Source organism: Halyomorpha halys, unplaced genomic scaffold (assembly GCF_000696795.3).
Source record: "Halyomorpha halys isolate HHAL.00 unplaced genomic scaffold, Hhal_1.1 Scaffold270.1, whole genome shotgun sequence".
Taxonomy (NCBI): domain Eukaryota; kingdom Metazoa; phylum Arthropoda; class Insecta; order Hemiptera; family Pentatomidae; genus Halyomorpha; species Halyomorpha halys.
This window is the reverse complement of record NW_027105226.1, coordinates 1,235,657-1,249,748: the sequence shown is the minus strand read 5'-3', so window position 1 is coordinate 1,249,748 and position 14,092 is coordinate 1,235,657. Positions and strand designations below refer to the sequence as shown.

The 14,092-nt window shown below is 31.6% G+C and overlaps 1 protein-coding gene across 1 annotated transcript in view; it reads left to right on the top strand.

The window, feature by feature from the left end:
* The first annotated feature begins 1,510 nt into the window (after positions 1-1,510).
* LOC106680622 (uncharacterized) overlaps positions 1,511-14,092 on the top strand; it is a 47,830-nt gene continuing 35,248 nt past the window's right edge. Inside the window, exons 1-6 of the mRNA XM_014420472.3 lie at positions 1,511-1,631; positions 3,862-3,972; positions 8,246-8,468; positions 8,545-8,744; positions 10,597-10,703; positions 12,322-12,403. Of these exons, the coding sequence (XP_014275958.2) occupies positions 1,511-1,631; positions 3,862-3,972; positions 8,246-8,468; positions 8,545-8,744; positions 10,597-10,703; positions 12,322-12,403 (844 nt within the window). The remainder of the gene's footprint in view (positions 1,632-3,861; positions 3,973-8,245; positions 8,469-8,544; positions 8,745-10,596; positions 10,704-12,321; positions 12,404-14,092) is intronic.

Genomic DNA, 14,092 nt, shown 5'->3' with positions numbered 1-14,092 from the left:
TCATAATGATATGATACAGGATGTAGAGAAACTACCCAGTAGTAGAACTCTAAAAACAGTTTACAATATAAGGTCACGAGGCCATCTTCTTTTTAGGCGCCTCGGAGGATTGCCAGCAATGGAAGAGGAAGCAAGGTTAGAAACTAGTGGGTTTGGATGGTTAGGGAGTTTATTAGGAAGGAATATGAAATTTTAATCGCAGAATTGGGAATGAGAAAAATATCCGGAAGATAGGTGCCGCTTTTAACGCAACCAACAAGATTTTTTGCGCCGGTTTGTGACTACAGATGAAACTTGGGTCCACTCCTATATCTTAGAGACGAAACATCAGTTAAAGCTGTGGAAACATGCTGAGTCACCACCATCAAAGACTGTACGTTCGGCCGGAAAGGTCTAAGTTTTCTGGAATGCAAAAGGCATTCTGCTGATAGATTATCACCCTACTGGCCAAACAAGTGCGGGGCAATTCTATCCAAACCTCCTAGACCAACTACAGGAAAAGATAACGCGAAAAAAGGCCTGGTTTGGCAAGGAAAAAAGTCATCTTTCATCAGGACAACGCACGCCTGCACACAAGTGCTGTTGTCATGCCAAAACTTCATTAATTACGAATTGTTGCCACATCTACCTTATTCACCTGATTTGATCCCATCAGACTTTAATCTCTTTCCCAAGCTGAAAATATTCCTAGGTCGACGGAGATTTCCTACAAAGGAAGAACTGACTGAATCGTATTTTGCAGGTCTGGAGGAATATCATATTCGAGATGGGATCAAGTCATTGGAACATCAATGAAAACACCAAATGCATTAGTCTACAGGGAGACTATGTTGAAAAATAAAAGCAGTTCCACAGAGATAAGGTACATCTTTCTAGTACATTCCAAGAACTTTTCAAACCACCCTCGTACATCGATAGTCAGTATCACAGACTTAAGAACAAATTTGGTTATTTAGAAATTGTTAGAAAATATGTAGGTCTGCACCAGTGTTTTAAGTCATCCCAAAAAGTGTTATACAATATATCTGATAAAAAATAAACTAAATAAAAATATTTTTAAGTGGAAATATTTTTACGTTTGTGGTTTTGCTTTGCTTTTTTTTTATCTAGTTATACTATTTTTTGAAAAAAAAAAAAAAAAGTTTATGACACCTAAAATACTTTTAACTTTATTACCTATATTAGAAGAAATATTATTTAACTGTTTTTTTTTTCTGTTTTGGAAAAATTTTTATTTCCCTTGTTTGATTTTTGTATATTAAATATGATTTATCGAAAAGGGTTAACAAAACAGAATATATGCCCACGTATGTTATTCTTGAAAATAGAATAATTTTTTATGTTTTTTTTCTTTTGTTTACATTATTTTTATATTCTCATTTAAATTCCGGATATTCCCAGTCAGTTATTACTGACGTAGAGCTAAAATACCATTGCGATATTTTTGAACGAACTCAATACAAAGGCTAAAGCAATATGATAGAAAATGATGCTGTCAATTTGTTGCAGGATGGAAGTAATGGAAGAGGGAAACCTACTCGATCGAGTGGGAATTTTACTTCAAAGGGATTCCGCGTATTATGAAGAAAACCAATCCGTGCTTCAGGAAGGAGTATGCCCGGCCATCGCAGGTATCTTCCAATATGTCTGTCTATCTTTATTACAATCTGAATGAGTTAAAAGTAACTTTAATAGCCTCTCTCATTTCTTTATTTATATATTTTTTAGATAATATTATAGCATTGATATCTAATTATTTATAGTCGTACCCTTTCAATAAATTAAATAGGGTGTCTGGTTGACTGTTGAAATAGAATTTAGAATTATGATATAAATATATAATATTTTCCGACACAATAATATAATAATAAAGTCTTCACAAGACTGAAAGTTCGATTCCGATACCACCAATCGATGTCTGTATCCTGTGATTCCCTTCTAAACCCAAATTTACAAGATCAATATTAATTAGATCCTCCCATCTACGCTTAGGTCTATCCCTTGAACGTTTATCCTTCGGTTCAGTGTTTATAAACATTTAAAGAATTTTTTTACAAATCTCTGCAGCCTTACCTGTCCATCTTAATCGTCACAATGTATAATATGAATTATAATTATATTATATGATATAATCTGAATTGTACTTAATTATAATTATTCTGTTGTTGATTGTTGCTTAAAGGCGTAAAACCCTCTGGTCATCAACGCCTATGGCATGATAAAAGTAAAAAAAAATTAATAAAAAAATAAATAAATAAAAATCAAAGAGAAGTTATAATTTATAAAGAAGGTGATGTGATTTTAAAAATTCAAATACTAATGTAATTTTAGCTTCTTCATCTGTGAGAGCTTCTGATAAATTTGAGGTCATTGGCAAATAGTAAGTACATTCTTCAAAAATATGTCTAATCGTGAGAATGGACTGACAATATTTGCACGTTGGAGGTGGCATTTTTCTGATCAGGTAAGAGTGCGTGAGGAGAGCGGGTTAGAGCAACTTCCTCCCTACGGCTGTAGTGGAAGGATGTTGACCATGGTTTTACTGATCGTTTTATTTCTTTTAATTTATTCGGAGAGCTTTCATAATTATCCTTTTTCGGTAAGAATTCAATGACATAAGATTTATTAAATTATTCATATTATTATATTTATGATTTATTAATATGAATATTATATTTATAATATAATCATAACATTTTTAATCCTGAAGTTTAGAATAACAGTAGTTAACAAGAGTTAACAAATTAAAAATTGAGTAAAAAATGTAGTAACTCTAGTAATAATTTATTTTGATTTTATTTTATGTGATAATTATTAATAACTATTGGAAGTATGATGGTTCAGTATGTAAGGTATAGACGCCTGAAGGCAGACCAACGCCTAACAAACTTCCTGTTTTTCATACGGAAGAAAGTGAAAAAATGTTTATTTGTTTAAAATAATCCCTAGTGGACTATTTTTATAATTAAATGAAAAGTGATAAAAACAAATTATAAAATAAATTTATTTTGTGAAAAACAATAAATAGCAAACGCTTAAAATGAGGGGGGAAATAAGTTTTAGTTCTAACTAATATCGATCAACAACTTTTCAAACAAAATTTTAACCCTGTTAATATGGCCATATTTTGATATTTAATTACAGGACTTGGGATTTTATTAACTCCTTTCGAGGGTTAAATGCTGATTTTTGTTAGTGGCTAGATAAAATTAAAATTTGATGCCGAAATAATGATGACTTCTGTGGGGAAGTTTTTAATTGAATCTTGATATCTCTCATATTAAAATAATTTTTATTGTTCAAACAAGATCGGTGGATCCAATACAGCCTACTTTAGTTTGGATTGAAAATCCCCTATGCATTAAATAATTTAGATTGACTCGGCAAATAATATTAAGCTTGTTCAAAATATCTTATCTACAATCGAAAAATAATGTATAACAAATGGAGAGGTAGTTGAACTATAGCGAGATTATAATTGACCATATTGTCAAGTGGGGCAAGCCGTTATAGGCAATTCTAGAAGTTTAATGCACTCCGAGAAAGAGACCAGAATCATAAGCACAACCATGGCTATCTCGACCGCTAGAGTATGTTTCTTTTTTTTAAAAAAAAAGTTTACAGTTATTTTACGGGTCACCTAGTGGAAACCGAGCTTTAATGGACCAGAGAGAAAGAACAGGCGTGGTTTAATATGGTAAGCAGGGACGGACTTACAGATTGGTCACTGTGTCAAGTATTGTTGGCAAAAGGAGACTTTAATTTACAAAATTTAATTTCAAAAGACTATTATATATATTTTTCAGCCAATTACCTTTATTGAAACATTTATGAGCAAATATTTATTTTGTTATTCTGCAGGAGGAGTTTTAGATTTTCCTCACCACGCTTCTTTTGCCGCTGTCAAACTTGTGACTTGGTGGGAGCAACAGTACATTGCAGTATTTGGATCTCCATCCGGCCTCATTGATGGTACCTACAAAAAGAATTATTTATTTTATTATTATAGATTTTTTATTTTATAATATTACATCATGTTATAATTATAGGCAATGGTAACATGGATCATAGAGCTCATTCACCCTATATTTACAAATATATAGACTAAATGATTGCAAAATAAAAAATATAAGAGAAAGAGAAATAATAATAATAATAATAATAAATAAATTAATTTAAAAATTAAAATTAAAGTTAAATAATATCTTAAACACAATCATCCTTATTTACAATATTTATAATTAATAACAGAGCTCTTTTCCTCACTTGTAGAGGAAAGGGCAGGACTCCAGAAGATCCCGGCGTTTCTCTCTCAACCGCGTCACTGTTATTAAAAGCCAATGGAAGATGAGTTAGAGATTATCACAGATAAAGAAGTATTTATTGTTTAAAAACTTTTAATATTTATTTACATTAAAGAAACTTGATTTCAATATTTTATACATCTCTGTAAAACAAAGCAAAATAGCATCTTATACCTATATATATAATAATACTTTATTTATTCTGAGAAGAGTCCCTTTAGAATAATACGGAGAAATCAATAGATGAGGGCTGAGGAAGTACTCAGAAATACTTAAACAAAAAATACAAAGAAATATAAACAGTCATTATAAAAAAATAATTATAGGTTACTTTCTCACTTTTATCAGTACAACAATAAAAAAAAATGAATAAATAAAAAAGAGGAAAAAACGATGTAAAAATAATTAAGAATGATATAATAGTTTACCTACATATTTACAATTACCTTAATTTACAATTTTATGGGGTCCGAATGGATAGGAAATGATTGAACAGGCGGGACTTAAAGGTAGGGAGGGAATTGGAGCGACGGATGTTGGAAGGGATGGAGTTCCATAAGGATGAGGCTCGGGTAATGAACGATCTATCGAAAGCAGCGGTTCGGTGGGCCCTTGTGTATAAATCTGAAGACCGTGAACGGGTATTGCAGGAACGTATAGAGGATTTGAATTGAAGGAGCTCGGAGATGTATGATGACGGCGAGATTGAATGACTTGGAAGATGAAGGAAGCTAGGAAATACTTACGACGGTAGGAAGGATAAAGCCACTTCAACTCTGCATAAAAACGGGAAACATGTGTATATACATATATAAGTTATAATCAGGGTATAGGTATTATGAGTCTTAATACTTAAACTCCCCATGTCAACAAGCCAGAATGTATATATAGAGGATTACACAGGAGAATAAAGCAGTATCTTAGTTGAGCTTATGCGTTTCATTTCGTGTCACGTTTCCCTTTTTTTTCAAGTTACAGTTCTGACTCATCATAACTTTTATATACATATATATACAAATACACATAGGTATAAGATGCTATTTTGCTTTGTATTACAGATATGTATAAAACATTGAAATATATATATTTTTGGAACCCTAAACCAGAAAAAGTAACGAGACTCTAAAAGAAAAGCAATGGGTTGATATAGCGGAGACGGTGAAACCACAAGATGGCATTTACAGCATCGTAAAACTTATAAATGTCTTTCATATGTCTTGAAAATGAAAACAAAAAATTCAAACTGTATTTTCTGTTTCCAAAAAAAAAAAAATGAAACTCCACCAAACTATTGGTTTTAGATGTATAACTGACATTAATTTAGCTAATTTAATTAAACTACAACTCATAAAGATTTATGGATTAAGTACTTGGTAAAATACGTGTTGAATGATGACGAACGATTATACTACTGTAGTGATGTGGTCCGCATCTATCTTCAACCACCGGGTTTGTCTCCCCTTGATGGATCAATTGTCCACTTTATAGAATTGACCACTGGATACTTTATCGACACCTACTTCGTTCCACTTCTTTTATAAAGCAAAATAATCTGTTCATATTGGAACCCAGACCATACAAAGTTTAGATTCAAGTTCCCGAAATCACTCACCAGTTTAAAAGATACAATATTTCAAATACAGTAATTTTAATAAATACACATAACATTACCAAATATATTTTATTTTTATAATTTATTATATCCAAGATGATTATTAATTTTTTTTTTTTTATACGTCACTGGAACAACCTTTTATCAATGTATCATGCTTCCATATTTCTTATTATTAACCTAAAATACACATGATGAGAATTTTAATGAATATTAGCTTAGTAAGAATATTAATGATTTATGACTTTCTTTTAATTAGGTATTTTTATTTTTATTTTATTATATATTATACCTTCAATTCAATATTCCGAGTCAAAAATTTTTAACAATTCGTATTTTAATCCAATCGAAATATGAAATAAAATTATTCTATTTGCACATAATTAATGGTGACCAACATGGAAATATAATTCCATAAACGTTCAAGAGAAACTAGCTTTTCATTAAACATTACCGAATATATTTAATTTTTATTAGTTAGACACCTCAATGTATCCCTCAAAACTTTGAAGTTCACTTTTACAAACCAAACATTAGATATTATTTTTATCGCAAAAAATTATATATTGCGAGTTAATGTTTTAAAAATATCGCCTTATATCAATATTAAAATGGAATAAGATTCTGGCTCGTCAGTTTTGGAATACATATATGTTTTTTTATGGGTTCAGACTATTACAAATCTGATAGCATACGTAACACCAATTGCCAAATTATTTGTTCTCCTTTTGTTGAAACAATTGAACAAAGTTTAATGAACAAAAATAAACTAAAACATATTTTAAAATATCATTACCTAAACACTTAAAATGTTCTTGACTATTTCTAGGGGATATTATTGGTCTTATTCTTAATAGTTTTTTTTCGCGGTTTGAGAATAATTTTTCATTTTTTTTTTCATTTCCTCCATGATTTCAAAGCTTCACCCTAGCACAATTTTAAGGAAACATGATCAATTTTTCGTCAAAGATTTTGAATGTAATTATGTGGCAGTTCTACGTGTTTAACTTTGAGGAAATGGTAAAATAAAGTTGATTTTTGTAAAAAATAAATCTCCCACTTGAAACTTTTTTTTTTCATATATTTTTTCATTTTATTTATTTAGAATAAAAATCATTTTATAAAATTATAACACAAAATTAGCCATTATATGAGTAAATTAACTTACACTTTTTTTTAATCTCAAGAAAAAATCAATTAGTGTTTAGAAACTAAGGCCAACTCAACATGGAAGTAATGTGGAGTAAATGAACTCATAAAAAATAAATAACATTTAACGGTTTAATCCGCAGGCACCTTTATCCTTTTAATCGAATGATTAACTTAGAAAGCAGAAACTTAATAGATTTTAAAACCTAATTAAAGAAATATTAAAGTTCATTTAATTATTATTACATTTTTTTCTTTTTATTATTCCTTTATAAATTTAATTGTAATCATTTATTCCATTAGCATTCAAACCAGCTATGAAAATCGTTAAAACATTTCATCTTATATAATGTGCTTATTATGCTTTATTTGTGGTGTGAATAAATGTCTCTTTACAAAGTGTTACGTATATACACCTTTTTATTTAAGAGAAATTTAGATAGCCCAACTTGGGTGTATTTTCTGTTATTGTTTTATATAAATTATTTTAATTTTTTAGTCTTGAAGATAGGGCTCCACTAAACCATCTAATTCCTCTCGAATCCAATCCTTACAGTCCAAAATCCTTAGTAAAGTCCTTAATGCTCCTTACTTTGTCACAAATCAAATCATCCATCAGGACCTCAAGGTATCCTATGTTGCCGATTTGGCCAGAACCAGATACCAATCCTTCCATAATAAACTTCCCAACCACCTAAACCAACTCGTTTCTAACCTGGCTTCTCCTTCACTACCTAATAATCCTCCTAGGCGTCTGAAAAGAAGATGGCCTCGAAATCTTCTCCTTTAGAAGTGTTTTTGGAGTTCTATCATAGGGTAGATTCTGCACATGCATGTTTGTATCATGTCATAATATCACTTACAGCAAATTTACTTGATGTGTATATATGTATACATTTGTAAATAACAATAAATAAATTATAAAAAAAAAAAAGTCTTGAAGACAGCGGAATATTTAACTATTGCACCAACCAACTCTGTTTGTACCGAAGTTTCCCCCTAAATAGATAAACATATAGTAATAATATATAATACTAGCTACTTGAATGAATAACATTGACAACTCAAAGTTCTGGATTTTTGATATGTACCTTTATTCTATGATTCATCCAAACTGTTGTAATAAACCACTCCTACTTATCTCCAAATAAGTAGATTAATTATCAACGATAACAATGAGGTATGGAAGGCGTTGGCTCTGAGATGGGGAACCCAGGAGGGCCCGCAGAGTTGGTCACTACGGTGGAGAGCTGCTGCAGACAGCTGATGGCTCACCTCCACACCCTCAGCCAAGAAGCGCTCGACCATGCGGACCTCCAAGTCCTCACCTCCACTCTAGGGGCCGCCGCGCTCGTTGCGAACGCTCTCTGGGTCTACAACCAGAATAAGCAGAAGTTACCAGGGTAAAGAACCCCTTGAAGTGTTTTGTTCTTTATCAGTTATACATTTTTAGATAGTAATGACCTCGATCTTTTAAAGGAAAACGATCGGGGAGTGGCTGAAGGAGTACCAAGGTATGCGAGAGGCGTTAGCTGAAAGAGTTCTGGATCTCCATTGCAGGTTAGTGTCCCTCTACGTCTTGCAGGACCGGGACTGCCTCCACTGGGAGGACCCTCATCCGTTCTTCGAGTCAGAGAGGGGTTCCTTTGTCGTGCAGATGTGGTGGCTGTACATGCAAGGTGATTTTGCCTTTTTTATGTAAAACCTTATCACTAGTCGTAGATAAACCTCCAATTGAAAAGCAAACAAAAGTCCTATGAAATTCCTGTTAGTTAAATCGGTTTTTTTTTATTTACAAATTGAATGATTCCATCATAAATAAAAAAAAAGTACACCCTTTGTTTTTATCAAACGTGGGTGTTATTGATTTTTAGTTAAAAATTACTGAGTTTTTTTTCCCAAGGGTTACCCTCACTTTCATCCCCCACACCGGTTGGGGTTTGATTTTTTTTTTTTAATTTTATATTTTGTGCATGAGTCATTCAATGTAATAGCCAAATCTCTACATTTAGCATTCCGCATATTTACTTATTGTATTTATTATTTTGTACAGATGTAAATTACTTTAAATAAATAAGTAAAAACATCTGTATATTTAAAATATCCATAAATTAGACAATCACAAGAGTACCGAACTTTTTAAAAACGTTCGAGATTAAAACATACAATCATTAATTAAATAATTGTTTGTTTATAAATATTGATTTTGATAAGAACAGAAAGACTTACACCACTTTTGCCCTAAAAGCTAAAATAGTTTGTTTGTTTCAAAGCACTAATTTCAAGAACTACCTGCCTAATTCGAAAAATTTCATTACGCATTATATAGACCGTTTATTGAGGAAGGATTTAGTTTCTCTAGGGGATGTGGGTAGCCCCGGGGTAAGGCGCGTGGCTACTAACTCCAAGGACCCGAGTTCGAATCCGGCTGGACAGAAAATTGTTTTCTGTTTCACTGTAGCCGTGAATCAACTCCTGTGGATTCTGGAGCCCTCCTGGGGTCCACCCAGCCTCTTAAATTGGGTAAAAATATGGCGGTCTAGCGTGATTCTAACCAAATCACCACCTGGCACAACCGTAGGTCTAGTAACAGTAATTCCTTACAAAGTACTGAACCCCTGACCCTTCATGGGTTGAACGGTACAGATTTTCATTTTATTTTTTTATTTATTTTTTTTCTGTAGCATCATGATACAATTCAACAGAACAGAGTAACATAATATAAGCCAAAATGGCAAAAAGGTCTAAGTGACAGTTGGTGGTGGTTCCGAATAATTCGAAAACTATTAATTTTTTGGAACATCTTATCTAATATCTGATCATTAGAAAAATTCTCTACCGTATAGAATTAAATTAATTTAAATTGGAACAGTTGAAGTGGTTTTACCGCATCAAACTAAAACAAAAAATTCAGTAGCTTAGGACTAAACCAGGTTCTATAAAAAACTCTAAGAGATGATGATAAAATAATAAAATTAGTATTTCAGTCTTTAAAATCAATATATTTACGGTCTCAAATATAACATCGAGCAGGCAAAATAATAATAAAAAATAAATAAGACAAATGTAAGCAGAATTAAATAATAAATAAATGGCGTTGATGATCAGTGATGTTTTATGTTTCTGTGGATATTATTGATTTTTTTTTCTATTCATGATATCTTATTCCTATTTAAAACAAAAAAAAAAATTTGTGGTTTTTCACATCATTTTCGAATTGCATCCAGTTAACTAGATGCACATGTAATGTAAATAAGTTATGAGTGATTTAAATTGGTTTACTTGTTACTGTTACATATTGCCCGCCAAATGTGACAGATTAAAATATTCAATAATTGAGACTATTTCAAACATCTAGTAATTTCTTGTACCTGAAATGATGATGAGTTGTTTCAATTACTTTTATCATAGACACTAATTGCATTTCGTTGCATATTATTCATTCATGAATGCCTCGCGTCATAAAGTGTTACATCCTAGCTATTTCTGATTCAGCGGAACGACGATTTGATCAAAATTCAACTGATTTAGGGACGAGGCAAGATTTATGGAGCTCGCTTCCTCCCAAGACGGCCCAGAGGGTCTTCGGTGGAATGCTAAGTGAGTCCCTAACTATTTTCACGGCCAGGTACAGCCAGGTAACTCACACAACTCAATCTTTTATAGATTATTAAGATATATTTACCTTTTTTTATAAGATATTACTCAATCCTAAAAAATAAGTGATTTAACATCACATTAATAATAAAAATCGCTTATGTAATCAGGGAACAAAATTGAAAAATCAATGAAACATAGAGCTCTTGATTTGTAGTATCTTTATTCAAAAGAATTATTAGTATCATTTATTTATTTATTACCCTATCCTGCATGTTTAAGTGATATGGGTGTTCGCAGCAGTGGGTACAGCTCATTGCTGCAACATAATTGATACATGACGTATGATAGAGAGAATGGAGTTCCAGTGAAAGGCAACTCGGGTAAAAAAGGTTTTGTTAAACGCAGTTTGGTGAGAATATATTAGTAACTTCATTTGACGTTCTGTGGATCGATCTCAGTCGTATCATATTTAGCATAAATGAAAAATAGTTCATTATTCTAAGACTAGGTCCTTTAAGAAGAATTATAAGGTTACACCATATATTGGCCAAAAACAATGTGTCTTCACTCAATCACAACTTATATTATTACAAATAATAAGTGTTGATGTTTAATATTTATATTTATTATACTATAATAATATTGGTTCAGTTTGGAGAAGCAAAAAGAGGTAAAACAGAAGAGTTTTAAACGAGGGAAGGGTTTGACACATGTACGTGTGGTAGAGAGAATAGAGTTCCAGTGAAAGGCAGCTCGAGTAAAAAAGGTTTTGTAAAACGCAGAATATAGATTTCAGATGAACTGGAACTGGTAGTACGAGATTGGTTTTTAACTTAAACTACATCTGTACCGCTACAACCCATTAATTCTAGAACAGCGGTTGTGCAAGGAGGTGATTCGACCGCCAGATTTTTACCCAATTAAGTGTACTCCTTCTTTTAAGAGAAGGGGTGGACCCCAGGTGGGCTCTAAAGCCCACAGACTTGACTCTGCGCTACCGTGTTACAGAAAATAATTATCTCCCCTTGGAATAAGTGAAACCTAAATATTCACCAACAGGAATTTCTTTTGATTAGCATGAAACTTAATGCTGAAAAAAAAGTAACGTGGATTGGTAAAAGCCTAGAATAGTAATAAGATTACTAAGGATAAATGTGGTCAAACATGTCGAAACATTCAAGTATATCAAGGCTCATCTACCCGAGTCAGGCTACATCAACTCAGAAATCCAAGAACGTGTTAATGCTGCTGGATTTAAAAAAAATTGTTAAAATTATATATATTTTCATTAACAACTTTCTCAATTAAAATAAAATAGTAGAACTCTTTTTAGAAAATACTATCTCTTGTTTAGAAACATGGACTACTGGCCTGTAAGACTTTAAAAATATAATAAGAAGTCCTTAGGCCAAGAATCAATCCCCAAAACGTCAAATAAAATTACTAATTAACCAGGGAGGTATTGATGACAAATATTATATTCTAGATATATAAACAACGACTTGAAATAGATAACATCAGCCCCAAAGTGATATAAGTAGTTCATAACATAGAGATAATTTTTTTTTATTACTTAATAAATCTAAATAACATAGGTACTGATTAATTTAGTTTTAATTTTATCAGATATGATTAAACTATGAAAACAATTTTCAGGCAATTGCTTCTCCAGCGAGGCTGCCATTGATCGCAAACGATATTTGCAACATACTGAAGTGTGTCGCTCACCTGTTGCCAGGTAAATATCTTTTTTATATATTCAAGTTATATGTGACTTTTGATTTACAGAAACAAGTCAAAATATATTTACAGCTTATGTGTACAGTACGAATATTTTTTTTTATGTACGAATAGCTCCCAAAAAAGACAAAACTGTCATATATTACATCACTTTTGAAATATTTGCTTAAAACAGGGAGAGGAGAATATAAAACAGTTAAATGGAGCAATATTTGGATATATACTTAAAGCGTCTGGAATTGAAAAACGGCGTAAAATCCTCCTGTCCCGCCCTCCGCCGTAGCCTTATAGTACAAGAGCCCAAGAGGAGAAAAAACGCAGTTATCTCACCTCAATTTTTTATTACTTTGATGAAAAAAATGTATAATTACTAGTCAAAATTGATGAGTCTGCCAAGTATAGGTAGGAGGAATAAAAAGTGGCGGCTGTTTGAAAGCGATAAAAAAATTTAATTTTTCATTCGGAGCTGTATATCTTAAGAAGTAGGAACAACACAAGAAAACCTAAGAGAACGTCATTTAAAGATGAGCAAATTTGCTAAAATATGAGCCCTAAAAGAATTATTTACGTTTTTTTCAAAAATCTAACATTTTATAGGAATAACTAGAAATTAACATTTTGTGAGTTTATTTTGTCAAATATCATAAAAACTACTAGTCTTACAAAGATAAACATTATTAACTATTTTATAGTAAATTTAATTTGCTTTAATTTGAGTGCTGGCAGACATCTATACGTCAAATGATTTCTGAAATGAAGTTTTTAATAAATCAAACTTATTGTCCAAACAACTATAAATCAATTAATTTTAGCATATATCATGAAAACTACAATTCCTATGAAGGTTAAGGTCATAAACTACTTTATATTCCTTTATACTTGCTTTAATTTGAGTGCTAATAGACATCTGTACGTCACATAGTTCCTGAGATATAGGCTTCTCAAAATAAATTAACTAACTACTAATCTTTCAGCAGAGTTTTAAGGAATTTTGGTTTTTAAAAAGCTATATCTCGAGAACTATTGGACGTAAATAGCTCTTTTAAGCCTTATATTTAAGAAAATTTACTCTTCTTTAATGAGCTCCTAGGTTTTCTAGTGTTGTAGGTAGTTTTTAAGATATAGAGCTCCGAATGGTAAATCAGTGTTTTTTAAGGTTTTGAAACAGCAGCGCTATACTTGGCAGACATCAATTTTTACTAGTAATTATTCATAGTTTTCATTAAAGTAATCAAAAATTGGGATGAGATAACTGCTTTTTTTTCTTCACGGCTCTTGTACTATTACTTATCTGACATGTCAGCCACTTATAGCGAGTAGGTTGGGTCCACGCACAACATGTCACAATCTCACAAGCGGAGATCATATGACACAAAAAAGGCACTCCTTCCCGGCTAGACCTGCCCCATTAAGTCACCCGGGGAGCGAAGGCCCTATATTTACTTTTGAAATATTTTCTAAAAACGGGAAGAGAGGACTTTAAAATTTTTAAATCGAGCAATATTTGTGGCGTGAAATGAACGGAGAATTATAAATAAAACAAACTAATCATAAGTAAAAATAAACTATTTTAAGAAACAGCTGAAGAACATTTTTTTTGTCATTTGCAAATAGTAATCTCATTTTTTGTCTAACTGTTTTTCTTTCTGTCATTCTTTATTATTTTGATTTTAAAGATCATTTTATT